The 20,685-nt window shown below is 42.9% G+C and overlaps 1 protein-coding gene across 1 annotated transcript in view; it reads left to right on the top strand.

Moving 5' to 3' along the window:
• LOC142303441 (solute carrier family 23 member 2-like) overlaps positions 1 to 20,685 on the top strand; it is a 511,942-nt gene that overhangs the window by 39,817 nt on the left and 451,440 nt on the right. The window contains exons 2-3 of the mRNA XM_075344788.1: positions 12,519 to 12,665; positions 18,298 to 18,455. Coding sequence (XP_075200903.1) covers positions 12,519 to 12,665; positions 18,298 to 18,455 — 305 coding nt within the window. The remainder of the gene's footprint in view (positions 1 to 12,518; positions 12,666 to 18,297; positions 18,456 to 20,685) is intronic.

Genomic DNA, 20,685 nt, shown 5'->3' with positions numbered 1-20,685 from the left:
GAGTCAGACAACATAGTCCCATTAACAACACGTACAGGAATAGGCGCCTCTAACATAATAGAGGGAATATTGTGTCTCTTTACAAATCCTGAGGACACAAAAGTCCCGTCAGCTCCGGAATCCACAAAAGCCATAATAGGCCATATATTCTCAGAGAATGAGAGCTGACCTGGGATACTACACTTAGAGGGTGCAGAAGACGTCTCTAGTAACCCCCCTCTAATGGTTACTAGGCCTGGGAGTTTCCCTGACGGCTAGGACACTTGTTGGCATAGTGCCCAGCCTGACGACATACGTAACATATAGGAGGACCAGACCTGCGTAGTCTGGAGGACGTATGACCTAACTCCATAGGAGTGGGAGATGTCTCAGATGCTGAGGAAGATGGTAGTGGACCCTCAGCAACTGGAATAGCCCGATGCTTAGGGCTTGAGGAAGAGACCTCGAGTCTGCGTTCCTTATGGCGTACGTCGATCCTTGTTGCTACAGTGATTAAGTCCTGCAGAGAAGCAGGGACCTCACGAGTAGCAAGGGCATCCTTGACATAGCCTGCCAACCCTCTCCAGAAGATAGAAATCAACACCTTTTCTGGCCAATCTAGTTCTGCCACCAGAGTTCTAAAAGCAATGGCATAAGAACTAGAGTTGAGCGCGGTTCGCGGTTCGAGGTTCTCCAGTTCTAAGCTCGAGTGATTTTTGGGGCTGTTCGAGATCGAACTAGAACTCGAGCTTTTTGCAAAAGCTTGATAGTTCTAGATACGTTTGAGAACGGTTCTAGCAGCAAAAAGCAGGGCTTTTTACAGCTACATTGTGCAGGAGCCATCGCTGGCAGCCTGCCACAAGCTGGTAACCAAGATAAACATCGGGTATCCAACCAAAGCGCTTTGGTTAGTAACCCGATGTTTATCTTAGTTACGTGCAGGAAGCCCACACTTCCCCGCTCAGCTCGCTCCGCCCCCTTCTGCCCGCGACATGTACACATACACACACACACACAACCCCCCCCCCCGCTCGGCTTACCTGCGGTGATGAAGTCCCGCCATCCCGACCTCAGCGCTGTCACTGTCCTCCATGGCCGCCGCTTGTCACATCACCTCTCGCTTCCGACCCGAGACTGACTAGCGGTGACATCACGGACCTCTCGCGATACTTGAGGGGAAGGCGCCGGTCATTGAACTCAGTGACAGGGGCTGTCAGTGTGCTGGAGATCAGCGCAGGTAATGTACCTCGCTGACAGCAGCACTTGTCACCCCCCTGCAGTGACCTGGGCTGACCCATTGATGTTAGCTCAGGTCACTGCACTGCTCTCCCAGCCAATGGGGAGCATCCTGCTCTTCATTGACTGGGACAGTGTGGATCGTCATGGCAACCCCTTGGATTACACCAGACCTGGATTTGTTTTTCATTCTAATAAATTGGTTAAAGAGGGAATGTTTTGGGGAGTGTTTTTTCAAATAAAAATGTGTTTGTCGTCTATTTTTTTTATTACTGACTGGGTTGGTGATGTCGGGTATCTGATAGACGCCTGACCTCACCAACCCCAGGGCTTGATGCCAGGTGACATTACACATCTGGTATTAACCCCATATATTACCCCGTTTGCCACCGCACCAGGGCGCGGGATGAGCTGGGGCGAAGCACCAGGATTGGCGCATCTAATGGATGCGCCACTTCTGGGGCGGCTGCGGCCTGCTATTTTTAGGCTGGGGAGAGTCCAATAACCATGGACCTCCCTAGTCTAAGAATATCAGGCCCCAACTGTCTGCTTTACCTTGGCTGGTGATCCAATTTTGGGGGACCCCTACGTGTTTTTTTTTTTAAATTATTTATTTAATTTAAAATAACAGCGTGGGGTGCCCTCAGTTTTGGATTACCAGCCAAGGTGAGGTTGCCAGCTGTGGTCTGCAGGCTGCAGCCGTCTGCTTTACCCTAGCTGGCTACAAAACTAGGGGGAACCCTACGTCATTTTTTTTTTCATTTTTTGGCTAAATACAAAGCTAAGCACCCTTTAGTGCCACATGAAAGGCACCAAAGGGTGCTCCACTTTTTCTCCATTTTTTCTCCACTTTTTCTCCACTTTTTTTCCATTTTTTCTCCACTTTTTCTCCACTTTTTCTCCACTTTTTTCTCCACTTTTTCTCCACTTTTTCTCCACTTTTTCTCCACTTTTTTTTCCATTTTTTTCTCCACTTTTTCTCCATTTTTTTCTCCACTTTTTCTCCACTCTTTCTCCACTTTTTTTCCATTTTTTTCTCCACTTTTTCTCTACTTTTTCTACTTTTTTTTCTCCACTTTTTCTCCACTTTTTCTCCACTTTTTCTCCACTTTTTCTCCATTTTTTCTCCACTTTTTCTCCACTTTTTCTCCACTTTTTTCTCCACTTTTTCTCCACTTTTTCTCCACTTTTTCTCCACTTTTTCTCTACTTTTTTCCATTTTTTTCTCCACTTTTTCTCCATTTTTTTCTCCACTTTTTCTCCACTTTTTCTCTACTTTTTTTCCATTTTTTTCTCCACTTTTTCTCTACTTTTTCTACATTTTTTTCTCCACTTTTTCTCCACTTATTCTCCACTTATTCTCCACTTTTTCTCCACTTTTTCTCCACTTCTTCTCCATTTTTTTTCTCCACTTTTTCTCCAATTTTTCTCCACTTTTTCTCCACTTTTTCTCCATTTTTTTCTCCACTTTTTCTCCACTTTTTCTCCACTTTTTCTCCACTTATTCTCCACTTTTTCTCCACTTTTTCTCCACTTTTTCTCCATTTTTTTTCTCCACTTTTTCTCCAATTTTTCTCCACTTTTTCTCCAATTTTTCTCCACTTTTTCTCCACTTTTTCTCCACTTATTCTCCACTTTTTCTCCACTTTTTCTCCATTTTTTTCTCCATTTTTTCTCCACTTTTTCTCCACTTTTTCTCCATTCTTTTTCTATGGTCGGTCTACCCATTAGCTCTGCCATGCACACTGTAGCTCTACACCTACTGCACATGTTACTTTATGATTGACATCTCTTTCGTACCAGAGCTGTCTAAGTCTACTCTGACCCCATATTTGTCATTACTATATTGTCCTTGTACTGTATTATGACATTTGTATCATGTGTTTCATTTCTTGCTGTGTTGCAATTTTTTTGCTGCATCCCAATTGTACCTCTACATTGTTCGAGTTTATGTTATTGTTCTCTCACTCTTATGTGATACTGATTATTGTCATTTTTCATGATTACATGCAGATAAGTCCAATCTGACGAAGGCTCAGGCCGAAACGTCATTTGTAACTTGTTTTGGACAAAAACATATATGCTTATGAAAATTTTTTTTTTCTTAATACGGACCAATAAAGAGTGATTTTGCATTACTATCCGTTGTGACTTACTGACTTAGTCTGGGAGATTTAGAGTGCCGAGGTTACTCACTAATTTTATCTATTATTACCTCTGAGCACCTATATACCAGTGAGCAGAGCTTCCTCTACAGTAGTTCTCCTGATTAGGCATGCCCTTACCTCATGAGCAGGGCATTGCAGCTTTGGTAGCAACCATTACGACATGGACTCTGCTGCTGTGGACCCGAGAAGAGTGAGTGCAGATTCATTGCACCCACACTCCCCACATGAAGGGTCCGCACTCCTAGAAAATGGGGGATACGTTCCCTGAGTGTCTCCCCCCATATTCTAGACGGTCCAGAGTCGTCGTGGGACCCCTTTATTTTTTTTCTTACAATAAATTGGTGAAAGAGGAAATGTTTTGGGGACTGTTTTTTCAAATACATTTCTTTTGTCGATTTTTTTTTTGTTAGTACTGACAGTTTATGATGTTGAGTATGTAATAGACGCCATGACATCACAAATTGCTGGGCTTGATCTCAGGTTACTTTACAGCTAGTATCAACCCGATTTATTACCCCGTTTGCCACTGCACTAGGGCACGGGATGAGCTGGGGTGAAGCGCCAGGATTGGCGCATCTAGTGGATGTGCCACGTCTGGGGTGCCTGCGGCCTGCTATTTTTAGGCTGTGAAGGCCCAATAACTATGGACCTTCCCACCCTGAGAATACCAGACCACAGCTGTCCGCTTTACCTTGGCTGGTGATCCAATTTGGGGGGGACCCTACTTTTATTGTGTAATTATTAATTTGTATACAATAATTATAAAAAAGAGCCTGAGGGGACCTCCACATTGGATCCCCAACCACGGTAAAGCTGCCAGCTGTGGTTTTCAGGCTATAGCCGTCTGCTTTACCCTAGCTGGCTATCAAAAATGGGGGGACCCAACGTCATTTTTTTTTTTTAACTATTTTTTAAATAGAAAAAATTAATGGGCTTCCCTGTATTTTGATTGCCAACCAAGGTAACGGCAGGCAGATGGGGGTGGCAACCCATAGCTGTCTGCTTTATCTGCGCTGAGAATCAAAAATACCGCGGAGCGCTACGTCATTTTTTTAAAGATTTACTTTTACAGCACTGTGATGTCCAGCAATCAAAATACAGGGAAACCCATTTTATTTTTAGTTATTTAAATAAATAATTAAAAAAAATATATATGGGCTCCCGCTGCATTTTTTGTATTGCTAGCTAAGGGTAATCCAAGCAGCTACTGGCTGCTAACCCCCACTGCTTGGTGTTACCTTCACTGGCAATGTAAAATCCAGGGAAGCATTTTTTATTTTTTTTGCCAAAAAACTACAAAAAAAGGACGTGAGCTTCGCCATATTTTTGTATGCTAGCCAGGTATAGCAGGCAGGTGCTGGAAGAGTTGGATACAGCGCCAGAATATGGCGCTTCTATGAAAATGCCATTTTCTGAGGCGACTGCAGACTGCAATTCGCAGCAGTGGGACCCAGAAAGCTCAGACCAACCTGTGCTGCGGATTCCAATCCCCAGCTGCCTAGTTGTACCTGGCTGGACACAAAAATGGGGCGAAGCCTACGTCATTTGTTTTCTAATTATTTCATGAAATTCATGAAATAATAAAAAAAGGGCTTCCCTTTATTTTTGGTTCCCAGCCGGGTACAAATAGGCAACTGGGGGTTGGGGGCAGCTGTACCTGCCTGCTGTACCTGGCTAGCATACAAAAATATGGCGAAGCCCACATAATTTTTTCAGGGGGCAAAAAACTTCTGCATACAGTCCTGGATGGAGTATGCTGAGCCTTGTAGTTCTGCAGCTGCTGTCTATCTGTATGGAGAAGAGCAGACAGCAGCTGCAGAACTACAAGGCTCAGCATACTCCATCCAGGACTGTATGCAGAATTTTTTTGCCCACCAAAAAAATGACGTGGGCTTCGCCATATTTTTGTATGCTAGCCAGGTACAGCAGGCAGCCACGGGCTGCCTCCAACCCCCAGTTGCCTATTTGTACCCGGCTGGGAACCAAAAATATAGGGAAGTCCGTTTTTTTTAATTATTTCACTTATTTCATGAAATAATTAAAAAACAAATGACGTGGGCTTCGCCCCATTTTTGTGTCCAGCCGGGTACAACTAGGCAGCTGGGGATTGGAATCCGCAGCACAGGTTAGCCCGAGGTTTCTGGGCGCCACTGCTGCGGATTTCAGTCCGCAGCCGTCCCAGAAAATGGCGCTCTCATAGAAGCGCCATCATCTGGCGCTTTATCCAACTCTTCCAACAGCCCTGGAGCCGGGTGGCTTGTTGGGTAATCATGAGTTAATACTGGCTTTGTTTTACTAGTGAGTATTAAGCCAGAGATTCTTAATGTCAGGCACGTTTGACCCGGCCATTAAGAATCTCCAATAAGGGGTTAAAAAAAACACCACACAGAGAAAAAATAATTTAATAGAAATAAATACACAGACACATTAGAGACTCCTTCTTTATTACCCCCTGTCAGCCCTCCACGATCCTGCTCTTCTGTCTTCTTTCTTTCTAGTGTAGTAGTAGTGACGATTGTAGTGAGGATGAGGTTCCCCAGCCCATCATGGGCTGAGGCATCTCATCCTCACTACAATCCTCACTAGTGTAGTAGTGGTGACGATTGTAGTGAGGATGAGGTTCACCAGCCCATCATGGGCTGGGGAACCTCATCCTCAGTACAATCCTCACTACAATCGGGAAGCAGCGTGCAGCCTTCACTCCGTGAGTGATCACTGCTGGCTGTCAGCGGTAACAGCGGTAACGCTGACAGACGCGTTACCATAGCAACGGTGCTCTCGGAGCCGCGGTTAGCGGTGACGTCACCGCTAACTGCGTTGCTATGGCAACAGTGATCTCCGTTAATGACCGGCTGTGTCAGCCGGTCCCTAACGGAACGGGGAGTCGACCGTGTGCTAGAGCATGTCGCCGGTACACGGCGATACACATATGTGCACCGTGTACCGGAGAGATGCACTCGCAGGTCCTACATGACGTGTCATAGTCATGTAACCAGTCTGTAGCCAATGAGATAATAGCCACGTGACTGGTCACATGGCTATTTTGACGTCACGATAGGTCCTGCATCTCTGCTGGCAGTGCAGGTCACCGGGAGGATTCAGCGATCATCGGATGGAATAGCGGCAGGAGACAGAGTGCAGAAGGGATCGCGAGGACCGGTAAGTGTTATGGCAATGTTTATTAACTGTTTGTGTACATTTATAATGCATTTTTATGTGTTTGTGATTGCCTCCCATTCTAGCTTATACGTTCGAGTTTGGTTCGTCGAACGTTCGACGAACCGAACTCGAACGGGACCCCCGTTCGGCGAGCCGACCTCGAGCCGAACCGGGACCGGTTCGCTCATCTCTAATAAGAACTAGTGGATAACGAACCCTGAGATACATCTAACAGTCTCAGGGCCGCATCATGGGTAACCTGCGGACCCATGAATACCGCTTTAAGAGCTTCAAGAAAGTCTTGATGTCTCAGAGTAACCACATCAAAGCGCTCCCGTAGGGGAGTCGCCCATTCTAAGGTTTTGTCCTGAAGTAAGGATATGATAAAGCCTACTCTGGACCTCTCCGTAGAGAAGCGAGAAGAGTTGACCTCTAGGTGTATCTGACACTGACTAATGAAACCACGACATGATCTGGCATCGCCAGAATACCTGTTTGGCAGAGCAAGTCGAGGATCATGTGCACATGTCACCATGGTCTGAGGTTTATCCTCAATAGTCTTGAGCCGCGACTCAAGTACTTGTATGTAATGGTGTAACTGCTGATATTCTGCCATAACTGCCAGACCCTTGGCTCAGTCCTAATGTTACGGGGGGCTGTCTGATAATAAAACCCAAAGGAATATCAGACAGTCAGGGTCCACCGTGCAAAGACTCTGCTGCAGACTATGGCAGAGGATAAGGGGTATATAAGTGTGCCACTGTAAATAGTAATAGCACATGTGCAGAGTGCAATACCTCTGTTAAACTCACAGAGGAATATAATTAGAAAATAAAGCAATTCCTCCCTTACTTGGAGGGTGTGTGGTATGGTCTCTGTTAATGGTCACAGAGACAAAAGCAGTGAGTGTGAAATGGCACCTACCTAGGTCCGTTCCTCTAGTGGTGCCAGGAGACGGACAGCAGCGTAAGCCGCACAAAGCTCCTACCTGCGTTCGCTCCACTAGTGTGCGAGGATACGAACAACTGCCAGATGCAGTATAAGGAACGTTACCCTAGTGGCAACGTCCATCTACAAGTAGAATCACAAGGCCCAGCCGGACCATGTGCCTCAGACATCTGCCTATGTCCGCTCCACTAAGAGGTAAGGATACGGACCGCAGCCGAAGCTGTAAGGTATAAGAACGCTACCCTGCCAGTAGCGCTCACCTAACATAGACAGAGAGATGCCTAGAGGGACGTGCACAGAGTGTCTACTCTCATGCATGAACCAAGAGGACTGAGCGCCGGGCGGCGTGCGTCAGGGTCTTATATAGCATTTGTGCCTCATCCAAGATGGAGGACACCAGAGCCAATCCGCTGCCAGAATGACAGCAAGGATGTCACACTGGCCTATCACCGAGAAAAGCGTCAGAAGCACATGACCAGCGACCAATCGGCATAGAAGGTGTCAGAGACATGTGACCACGTGTCACAAGCACATGACCAGCGGCCAATCAGCTTAGAAGGTGTCAGAGACATGTGACCTCGTGTCAGCGATGATGTCACCCGCACATGTGCAATGGCTCCAAGATAGGAGTAAGGCGGGCTTTGCACACTACGACATCGCAGGCCGATGCTGCGATGCCGAGTGCGATAGTGCCCGCCCCCGTCGCAGCAGCGATATGTGGTGATAGCTGGCGTAGCGAAAGTTATCGCTACGCCAGCTTCACACACACACTCACCTGCCGTGCGACGTCCCTGTGGCCGGCGACCCGCCTCCTTGTTAAGGGGGCGGGTCGTGCGGCGTCACTGCGACGTCACACGGTAGGCGGCCGATCAGAGCGGAGGGGCGGAGATGAGCAGGATGTAAACATCCTGCCCACCTCCTTCCTTCCGCATATCCTACGGAAGCCGCAGTGAGGCCGGTAGGAGATGTTCCTCGCTCCTGCGACTTCACACACAGCGATGTGTGCTGCCGCAGGAGCGAGGAACAACATCGGACCATGGCGTCAGCGTAATTATGGATTACGCCGACGCTGTACCGATGATACGATTACGATGCTTTTGCGCTCGTTAATCGTATCATCCAGGCTTTACACACTGCGACGTCGCATGCGATGCCGGATGTGCGTCACTTTCAATTTGACCCCACCGACATCGCACCTGCAATGTCGCAGTGTGCAAAGTGCCCCTTAGTCTCCAGCGCTTGAACATGTGCAGTAGCAAGAAATCCAAACATAGTCTCCAGTGCTCACACATGTGCAGTAGCAAGAAATCCGAACATAATCTGCAGTGCTACAGCAACCGTAGCACAGTAAAAGTGAAGCCAAAAAATTGTCTGCAAATGAGTTAACGGTTGTAAGCTTATTATTAGTGATGAGCAAACCCAAAATATAAAGTTTGGGGTGGTGAACCCCGATCGCAGACTTTTTACTGTATGTCCAGTTCCTGTTTGGGCTTGTCACCAGAATAAAGCTTGTTGAAAGGTTTCAGACCAGCCAATGGAAGTTAAATGGTAATAAAAGCAGGATAGTTATACATTCCATATTTCCCGGTGTTTCCTGGAGGATCACACTGCAGTCAGACACTTTTCTGGGCCCGCTAATTAAAGTTCATCAATAGTCTCTGCTTCCCTCACCCACCCTCTGTGTCAGTGTCTGTGATTGGTTGCAGACTGCTAAACATGCCCCCATACTGTGTCCACATCTGTGATTGGTTGCAATCAGTTTGCTGTATAGTAGTGTAAAAAGAAATAAATAATTTTAAAAAATGATGTGGGCTACCTGCATATTTTGATAGCATGAGTAAAACAACAGCTATCGGCTGCAGCACCCACATGTGAGCTTTACTGTGAATGTGTGCCGCCCCCACGTTAGTAGCAGCCGGGCTGCTCGGATCCGGACCCGAAGTGTGCCTCGAGGGATTCTCCAGACCCGGGGGTCACGCGGACACTCCAAATCAAAGGGGGACGTATTTGTACGGGATTTGCCATAAACAGTCTGTGACGCTACCCACGGTGAAGTATGGCACCACCGCTGCTGCTGTGGGACACCCGGGACGATAGGATGGCAGCTGGTTGTTAACCCATCCATGGGTAGGGATGGTGCCCCGGGACCTGGTGACTTGGTGCAGGGGACGGTGATGGCAGGGGCCGGCACGCCTGGTCAGACCAGGGAGTCTCAGCTTACTATAAGTATTCCGCCTCCATAACAAAAATTACAGAGATCCACTAGAGCTCATTAGCATGCTAGTCATAGCTGCCCTTTGCCTGTGTAATGTAATCTTTTGATCTTTTGTCAGCAGGGCTGTGTGAGTGCCTGTTATTGGCGGGACAAGTTGTGTATTTTATAAGTATCATTTTCAGGTATATTTTGATGCTTTTATCACTTTGTATTATATTTTTGGGAGTTATTCTGTAATTCCTCATCTTTTACTTGTTCCCCAGGCAGAATAAATATCATGATAAAGTTTTTTTTTGTTATATTTTTGGAGAGAGTTTAAATGATGGTTTGTTTTATGCAGGATGAAATGTGATTTTTATTGGTGCCATTTTGATACCACTTTTTGATCATTTTTTATTCCTTTGTTTGGGAGTCAAGAAGTCTAAAAATAAAATTTTCAACAAGTGAAGTTCAGACAGCTCCAACTAATTGCTCAGTATAATGCAGCTATCATGCTCAGAACTACAGGTCGGTTCCTGGATCCATGGATAAGGCAAAAAAAAAATTGTATCCGGCATCCACAAATAAAAATCACACCTTTATTGAATTGGTTTAAAACGTGATAAAATCAAGCATAAACAGTATAGATAGACCAGTGTATGGGCTAAGAGCTTTGCCCGAAACGCGTAGACTGGTCTGTCTATACTGTCTATGCTTGATTTTATCATGTTTTAAACCGATTCAATAAAGGTGCGATTTTTTTTGCGTATGCGGGATACAAATCTTTTTTGCCTAGTCTAAAAATCAGGCATTCTAGCTTTGTTTTGTGTTGGTTTGCACCCCATGTGTATGGTATTTTTACACTGCCCATGTTATTTCATGACCAATGCATGTGCACATAAGTGCAAAGACAGTCCGTGAACTCCTGAAGGAACCCCCTTCTGGAAGCACTTCTCTGATTGGTCCTATTTAGAAAATTTGGAGACAACAGCAGAACTACTACCCAACTGACAGCTTTATTCATTTTTTTTTTTTTTTAGCATACATATCTATTCAGTCAGAGGATTTAAGAAAACAAACAAAACAAACTAAATATATGATACATAAAACCTGGATTACAATTAAATAGGTTTGCTAAAACTGGTAACCCAAGCATGTGCATTCGTGTTATCACCAGTAGATGGAAGCACTTGACTACCATAGTTTGGGGAAATCGTTTAGTTAAACAGATAACTTTAACATTTTTACTGTAATTTAGTTTCTGCACATAAACATTTTATTTTCACGGTTTACCTGTACTTACCACTTATTTATAGGTGGAGAACTCAATACAGTCAGTAAATATAAAATCTGAATTCATTGATGTTTTATTTGCAATGTTTGTACAGATCCACAGTGAAATCAATGATATGTAATGTGTAGATTACTTTTTCATCAATAGTGTATTTTGTATGTATACAAGGTAGCAAAAATCTAAAAATCTGATTTTTTTTATCTATTTACCAGTGAAGGGTATTTTCAGAACAATGTCTATTGCCTGAAATTACGTTTCCCAATGGATTTAAAATCTAATATTGTATCAACTGCATTCAAAGAATAAAGTTAAGAAACGTTTTACAAGAATCATAAGTGTATAAGTTTATTCCTGAGACACCCACCAACTCTAAGGATAATGGGAAAGCAGAATATCAAATGAGCCAAATTCCCCCCAAATCAGATGCTGATTCTGCCTTTGTTGACAGGAAGCAATGTTGTCGTTATTCCAACAATGTACATGACTGCTTCAGCCGATCACTCAGCTCAGTAACCCATGCCTCATGATCACATCTGCTTTAACAGGCTGTGCTTGCTCAGGCCATCACAAGGCACAGAGGATAAGAATTAACTTAGCAGGAATTTTGTCATGCTGTACAAAGGGCTAGTAAGACGTAGTACAACGTATTCCCCACTAGGTGGCAGCAGAGTAGTGAAGGAGAGTCAAAGTAACAATGTAACAGAAAGGTAGCTGAAGTACAGCAGAGTAACTTCATCAGGCCGTTCACAGGCGAACCACCAGGGGACAATAGAGTAGTCAAACAGTCAGGGTCTAGCCAGTGAAGTCAAGTAACTGCAAAGGGATGATCAAACCAAATCAGAAAACAGAACTGAGTCGGAAGCCGGGAGATCAGGAATGCAGAGGGAAACACAAACAACAGACAGGAGCGGGAAGTCAGGGACTGTGACAGACAGGTGAACGGGGGAGGGTACAGGTCACGGCACGGTAACAAGGAGTCAAATCAAACAGGAAATCTCCACAGAGTTAGTCACAGGCTGCAAAGCAAAACTATGACCAGCACAGGAATGCAGGTTCAGAGACCATCTATAGTGTCTCCTGAAACCAGAACGATGCTGATGGGAGTTAACCCCTGACATGACCTGGTCGGGTCTGGGAAACTCTAGAGCGGAGAATACCGGTCCTCGATCATGACACATTTATGATATGTTCAGACAGAACTAGGATGATAGTAACCAACGGGGACTAAGAGAAACACTTCCAGGAATTAGTGAGAGAGACTATCACAACTTTAATTTTTTCTTTATAAGTCTGAGCTCTTTTTTTAAGAATCATCGGTTGGAAAGCCCTTAAAGATGTCAATATTTTGTTTAGACTTCATTGAAATTAGAATAAGCGTACACCACAGATCATAGGGAACAAATTCACCGCTTAAGAGCTTCAAGCGCAAATGTACACTTAGTCAAAGCACCATGCAGATTTCCACTTGAAACACTTAAGCATGCATTTAGAAAAGAAAAATAATTCTATCTACTGAAACAATTTGTTTTGTTTTCAACAGAAATTATTTGATAATGAGATTGAAGGACAGAATCTGAATATAACCAATCCGCTTCATACAGAAGACTCTAAAAAAACATCCATAGAATTAATTTATGCAATTGAGGATAAACCACCCTGGTATTTGTGTATACTACTTGCATTTCAGGTTGGTATATATGTTTTATAAAGAGAAAATTGTGTTTTTATGTACATAACATCTATTTTTGTAGGTGAAACAGTGCTGGTTTTAGTTGCGCAGAATAGCTAGTGCATCCTCAAACAATATGCAGAGGTAATTTGTAAATTAATGTAAACTTCAGCCAGATACTTGCCAACATGGATATTTAGGTTGCTTTCTCTACCCCATTTCCTATACTTTAGGGCACAGTCACAGGGCCATAGAACTCCTCCGAAGATTGCGTGGCAATGCTCGGACTGGCCGGCGGCTCTCCTGATCTGAGCTCGTCAGCAAGTAACTCTCTACAGCTGTCACACTCAGGTCAGGAGAGCCAATAGCCAGTCTGAGCATTGCCATGCGATCCTTGTCTATGTTATTAGGCCATATGACTGCGCCCTTAGATGGAAGCTTGAAAAAAGTGTTTTCAGTAACTTTTTTGGCACTTATCTTTAAGTTTTCAAAGTGATTGGAAGTGAAAATAGAAGTAGAATTACGTTCCAAGCTAGGAGCAAGCGAATATTCACATTTTTCTTTACGTTACTACATTCCAAATTGCTATTTAAAGCCAGATGGCAGCTATGCCTCGCTTACAGCATCATGCACACATTTAATTTCTAGTTTCTAATGAGTTACACATGAACGTGCTTGCACGTAATATTTGAATGACTAACCATGATGAGAACAGACATTGAAATAACCACATGATAGAAAGAGACAGTTAGTCATCCTATGTAACACAGAACAAAATACCTAATTTATTCTCATTTTAATGACATCTGCATGCTCGTGGAGGACCTTTCACCAGTTTTTGTATGTTTAACTGGCCACATCAAGGAACAGTGGCTGCAAAGCTGCCAAAAACGCTACATAGTTACATAGGTTGACAAAAGACATAGTATAATTCATAGAAGAAACCAGCATCTATAAATAAAAACTGTTGTGCCCTATGCCTGAGTCACCACAAATAATAGCTACAGTATATGTGTATTTCCATATTTATAGCATGTATTGCCTTAATGAGTTTTGCTTTTCTCTGCTGTTCACCACATACAAACATTTGCCCACACTCCCTTACTTTGGCTGTTCACCTGAGCTGATAACAAAGCTTGTGTGTGTGCCCCAGAAGGAGAAAAGGGGAGGAACTAAGGTGTGAGGTAAATTCAGAAATTGTGAGGTGAAGTGAGGAGTTTAATATGGAGACGGTCCTGTCCTGAGGTAACTGTTAAAATCTCTGGAGGGGCCAGCTACAAATTGGAAGGGTATCAGTCCACAGGCCACCAGGACTTCCAAGGTCAGTGGCAAACTGAGAGACTGCTATTAGCCTTTTTCATAAGGAGCAGTGAATTGAATGGGAGCTTAGTGACTTGTTTGAGTCTGGAAACTTTTGGAAGAAATAGTCAATTTTCCCTGCTCGCCGGAAGGGATTAAAGATCCAGATTGTTCTTGTTTTGAAAATCCCAGGACTTCAAAACAACTATTTCCAGATAGGGAAGAAGTGGCAGGAGGAATGCACTACCACCACACAGCAGAGAAGCCAAATTCTCATTAGGGCAATATGAACCACCATCATTGTGGATGCTGTGAGAAATGTTCTGGAATGTTCTGCAGAACTGCAGTAAAAGGTAAAAGCTTCCTGTCCTGTCTCTGGCTGAATTATTCTCTGCTGCACCATCCGTATCTTAACATCCCCAGGAACCATTTCTAGTGTGGGGAGTGAGGGGACAACTCTCTTGCACTGCACATCACCACCTAACTCCTGGGGACCTTCAGCAGTGCCCGGCCGTACCAAAGCCGAACATCCCAATTGGCGTCAAAAACTCTTTGTTTAATTATTTAGTGTATTTTTCTCTCCTCCTTTTTAACCCCCTTTTGACCCATGACATACTGGGTACTTCATGGATCGTGTGAGGTTTATCCCCACGGGCTGCCGTGGGCAGTCCGCAGCGATCCGCACACATATCAGCTGATTTCAACAGCTGACATGTGTGCCTGCTAGTCACGAGTGGAATCGTGTTCCACCCGCAACTATTAACCCCTTACATCTCACTGCCAAAATCTGGCAGCGAGATGTATATGCGCGCAGCCATAACGATGACTTACCCGCCCCCATCAGAAGGCACGTGACATGATCACGTGCCTTCCAGTGCTTGCCATGGTAACAAAGGGTTATGTGATGACACCTGTAGCTATCATGAGTCACTTTCTTTCAATGTCGGCAGAGGGCAGTGTGTGAGAGTAAAGCACCATATCTGCAGATCTCAACTGTGTAGCTGTGATCTGGAGAAATGGAAGAGTGATCAAATTGCTGAACGTTATAGACCCCCAAAGGACCTAGTAAAATAAAAAAAAAGTTAAAGTTTTAAAAAGTTAAAAAAATAAAAAAACCTAAAAGTTCAAATCACCCCCCATTCGCCCCATTGAAAATTAAAGGATTAAAAAAATAAAAATATATACATATATTTGATATCGCCGAGTTCAGAAATGCCTGATCTATCAAAATATAAAATCAATTAATCTGATCGATAAACAGCGTAGCGACATAAAATTTCCAAACGCCAAAAATTACATTTTTTGGTCACTGCAGATTTTGCGCAAAATGCAATAACAGGTGATCAAAACGTAGCAACGTTTTTCAATATAATCTGATGACAGTAGGAGATAGAGACTGAAGCACTGGTTTCAGCGATGTGTCACCTTTGAGGCTGTGTTCTATTTCCATGCATTAAGTATTTTATCACCACGAAATTATCACTGTCTGGATTACAAGGCTTCTGTAGTCCTTGTTCGACCTTACCTCCTTCTCTTATAAGTAGTTCAGTATCAATATACAATGTACACACAAAGCTGTGGTGTTGGCGGGGTGAGCTTTCTGAGGTCTGCTTCATGCTACATCTACATTTAAAGAACTCTGATTGTGTCACAACTGTTAAACCAAAGTAAACTAAGGGATACATTGTTTGATTTAGGGTCTTCTGCTCTCAGATGAGGTAGCAAACATCTGTTGACAGATTCCTCTTAATCATAGGCCTGAAAGAGAAACCACATAGCATATAGAACTTTTGCTTTTGTTTCAAAAACTGACACATAACAGAACCCATGAAGACCCCAGCATAATCAATAGGGACCCTGTTTTGTCTGCATAAGTTATGAAACAGATCAATTTTTGGCATAAATTTCATTTGTTACTTCCTTAGGCCTCCTTCAGACGTCAGTGATTTTACTGTTTTTTCATGTACTAGAATCACGGACATACGGAGACCCTTTAAAATCAATGGGTCTGTGCACACAGTGATTTTTCACTGACGTGTTTACAAACATGTGTGTCCGTGTGCTCCGCATGGAGACAAATCCGTTTTTTTCTGGCATCACGGATGTCCCACGGACCACACTATAGTGTGATCTGTGAAGCACATGCCAGAAAAGTCACATACACTTAAAATAATATCCCATAAACCCGCAATTGAAGAAACACTGACACGGCTGTCTCAAGGCCGCCCCTGCACGTTGAAAATTGAAGCAAAAAGGACTTTGTGTGCCAAATGTTAATTCTAACATATTTAATCTGAGCCAAAACCAAGTAGTTGCATATAAAAATTATTTTTATTGTATCCAAAAAGGTTGGGTTATCATAATAGAGGTTTAGTACAAAATACATACATGTTTCAGGGTAAACGAAGGAAAAAGGGAAACGGCACAATATTCCCTACATGGTAAATATCAAAAGGCAGACTTATACACCTAAACTAATCCCTGTGAGATATGCATAAAGTGGACTCCAAAAGTGTATAGAAGGAGAAAATTAGCTATACTACACAGGGAGGCTGAGCTAACCACACAGTTGGACACAGCTGGACACAGAATCGCGGGAGATATATTAGCACCACGGACAGCAGGAGCGTGGACAGGTGAGGAGATCTCCATGTATTACCACGAATATCACACATAGATCACGTGTGCCAAAATCACGGCACATGTAGGAACATATGTACCTTTAACATGTCAGTGAAAAACGTCTGTGTTTTTCACTGACCTGTGAAAGATACCTAAAACAGAACAAGGAAAAGGCAAAAAAGCCAGTCATCATGATCAGAATTAGTCCAGGGAGTTCCGCAAGGAAAGGGTGGTAGAAACACCCGGTAAATTCAAAGGAGAAGCAACAGTATCTAGCGGTAATCCAATTTCCGGATAAAATTTTACTTCTATTTAGTCCATATTAAAAACTGTAATCAGTTCATGTTTGAGCAATAAAAGTATTAACAAGGGTGGAGGTGTAATGCTAACACACGGACTACGCGTTTCAGCAGACAGAACAGACTCATGAAACTCCTAAATGGACATATGAATTTAACCTTACACATTAGCTGCATACAGCACACAGATACTACTTATAGATTAGACAAATCTAGCACATGCATATTACATACATATGAGACACACACACACAACACACACACATATCACTTAAATATTAGACACACACAACACACAAATATCATTTATATTTCAGACACGCACAATACATGATATTTATTTGCATAGATCTTCACTTCCGGGAGCATAACCACAGCTGTACTAAGTCCTGTTTAATCTATTGCCCAGCGGACCCCTTTGTTTTAATTTTTGTCTTGACTCCTGACTGCAGTGCTGCCGGTACTGTCCTGATGGTGGCCTTAGGTGGTGGACCGGGGGGTGCCATTCACCAAGCTGTAGTGTCCAGGAGCAGTCACTAGACAGTGTTTGGAGCTGTGGTGTTCTGGAAAATGATCAGTGCTGATCATCCTTTTCCTCACAGCATGCATAGCATTCTGACAGGATTCGATGATGCCGGTGTCACGGTCAGGCATGGAGGTGACCACACGTATAGAATATGTATCTTCTTAGCCACATTCAGACTAGGCATGTGCAACCTCGCTTAATACAAAACGTCTAGTATGAATGTGTCTGGAAGTATGTATTTTGCATACTTGTGGTCACGTGACTGCTTGTCTCACTGCCCGCACTAGAGAGTCCTGTAAGTGCACCTGTGTGTGCTGTGTGGATTCACAAGTCTGATATGACAAGCAAATATTCAAGTCAAATCTGAACAACCTTTTTATTGTCAGAATTATGCAGATATAATAATAATAGTAATAATATATATTCACTGATATAATGCCATGAACTCCACAGCGCTTTACATACAGCAACAACACTGTCCCCATTGGAGCTCACAATCTAAGTTCCCTATCAGTATGTCATTGGAGTATGAGAGGAAACCAGAGAACCTAGAGGAAACACATACAAACACAAGGAGAACATACAAACTCCTTGCAGATGCTGTCCTTGGTGGGATTTGAACCCAGGATATCAGCGCTACAAGACTGCAGTGCTAACCATTTTGAAATGGATTTGTAAAGTAAATTCATCAACACCACCAGTTCTAAGATATCTATTTACTAATGTATAGAGTTTGCATTTTGTAATCAGGTTTCAGCCAATTAGAAAAATTACTCTTAGATTGTGCCACATATAAGTTGAGAAAAAATATATAATTCAATGGAAAAATATTAACTATTATACTTTCAAGGGCTTTTGTATGGAAAATATTTCCCTGATACATATATTTTCTCAATATTTGCAGCATTATATTTTGGCTTTTGGAGGAATTATCGCCATTCCATTGATTCTAGCAGAACCTCTGTGTGTAAATCATGACAATACAGTAAAAAGTCAGCTGATGTGCACCATATTCTTTGTGTCTGGAATATGCACACTTCTTCAAACTACAATTGGAACAAGGTAATTAGAAAATTGTAGCTTTATCCAGAAAATATAAGTATAACAATAACGAACCACCAATTTCACCTACTCTAAGGTTTATGCACATATATAAAAACTGTCCAAAAACTGTCTGCCTCCATGATCACCTATATATCATTTATTATTTTTTTTTTGCCTTTTTTGGAGGGTATAACCAATGTAGACTCGTTAAATAGAAACATCACAGCTTTTCACAGTCTACAGTGAAATTTCTACCACCTAGACCCTCTACCGGTTCCTACCGCTTCCAAGAGTAGGGAATGGGGTTGTGATCAAACTTTTTTCCTAGGAACACAATAGAAGATATAGCTGTTTTCATACTTGGATGCACAAAAACTGGATTGATTCCTATAGGAAAAGGGAAGGAAACGGTGCTTTCTGGGTGTAGGGCTATGTTCATACAGGGCGTTATTGCAGCGTTTTGTTTTCCTGACCAAAACCTGATCTTGTGGCGGGATGTCTCCTTGGAGTCCTCTGTGGTTTTGGTGCGGTTTTTGTTGAGTTTTTTTGTGGAGGTTGCAGCGGTTTTGCAGCGGTTTTTCTATAAGGTGGTTTGTCTCAATGCAAAACCGTTGCAGAAACGCTGCAAAGAATTGACATTTTTATTCTTTTAAAAATGTTGCCAAAAAGCAGTTATTTAACAAAACAGTCAGGAAAATAATCCACAGGTGTTTGTGTGTGTGTGCATGAGATTTCAGAAATCTCATAGGCTTTGCTGGGACTGTAAAAAGCACAGTTTTAGTAGCGTGGATTTGCATAAAACCAAGGCAAACCAAATGCTACTAAAAAAACCTGCAAAAATGATGAAATGGTCAATGACTGTATATAATAGCTGTATATGCAGAATTCTGTATATAAGACCTCACTGGTGGTGGCCACAACTCATAAGGGAAAAACCTGGTGACAGGTTCCCTTTAGGCTAGGGCCCCACTTTGCGTTTCCACCTGCGTTTTTGGTGCTTTTTAGGTCCGTTTTGAGAAGCACCTTTTTCATGCCAAAAGGCATGCATTTTGATTTCACAGCAAAGTCTATGGAAAATGGGGATTTCTAGACCGCACTTTGCGTTTTAAAACGCTGCTTTTAATTTGCATATTTTGTGGCAAAAACCATGCGTTCAAAGAAGCAGCATGTCAATTGTTTTTGCCATTTTGGGTGCGTTTTGCTAACATTGAAGTCTATGAGAAATGGCAAAAACCAAGATTCCAGCAAATTCCTGCGTTTTACCTGCTTTTCCAGTGCAGAAAACATGCGTTTTGGACTTCAAAAACGCATGCTTTTTGGACATCAAAATAATGATATCATATGTCCCTTTACACACACATAATCCGACAATTAAAAATAAGAATTTTAATAAATTATTGCTATTTTTCCATTAAATATCATATTACCGCTATAATTTCAATAAATTAATCTATTTTCATTATTTTTTCACAAAAATATAGCTTTGTTTCTTTTTTTTCCAATTTTTTCATTGAGTTTGACTATTTAAACTTTATTTAGCAGTGTTTTGATGTTCAAAACGCATTTATCAAAACGCAGGTGGAAAAGCAGGTAAAAAGCGCTGAAAACGCATCTAAAACGCGGTAAATACGCATGCATTTTTAGCGCTAAATTTCTGAAAAAGGCAACTTTGGTCAAATCAATCAACCCCAAAACGTCCGTTTAAAACTGCAAGTAGATGAACGCAAAGTGGGGCCATAGCCTTAACCTCTTACCAACATTGGACTTACTGGGTATGTAATGGCTCATGTCAGTATACTCACCACTGGCTGCTGCGTTGAGCCTGTGGTGAGTCACGCACATGTCTGCTGATTTGTACAGCAGATATGTGCGACTATCAAGTACAGGTGGATCCACAATACACCCGCGTCTGTTAACCCCTTAGATGGTGCTGTCAAAATGTGACAGCACAATTTAAATGCCCATAGCAGATAACGTGCACTTAGCCACCGCCATCAGAGGCACAGTGATGTAATCACGGGGAGACGATGGTTGCCATGGTATCACAGGGTCATGTAATGACTCATGTCACTATCATGACTCACTTCCTGTTACAGCCAGCAGAGCACTTTCTGTAAGAGAAGACGAGCCTTTTTGCTGATCTGAGCTGTGCAGCTATGATCAGCAGAAATTAACAAGCAATCAGACTGATGATCTTTATAGTCCCCTAGGGGGACTAGTAAATAAAAAAAGTAAAAAAACGTTTTTA

The sequence above is a fragment of the Anomaloglossus baeobatrachus genome, chromosome 4 (genome assembly GCF_048569485.1).
Source record: "Anomaloglossus baeobatrachus isolate aAnoBae1 chromosome 4, aAnoBae1.hap1, whole genome shotgun sequence".
Taxonomy (NCBI): Eukaryota; Metazoa; Chordata; class Amphibia; order Anura; family Aromobatidae; genus Anomaloglossus; species Anomaloglossus baeobatrachus.
The sequence above is the reverse complement of the archived record's forward strand: the minus strand, read 5'-3'. Positions and strand labels throughout refer to the sequence as shown.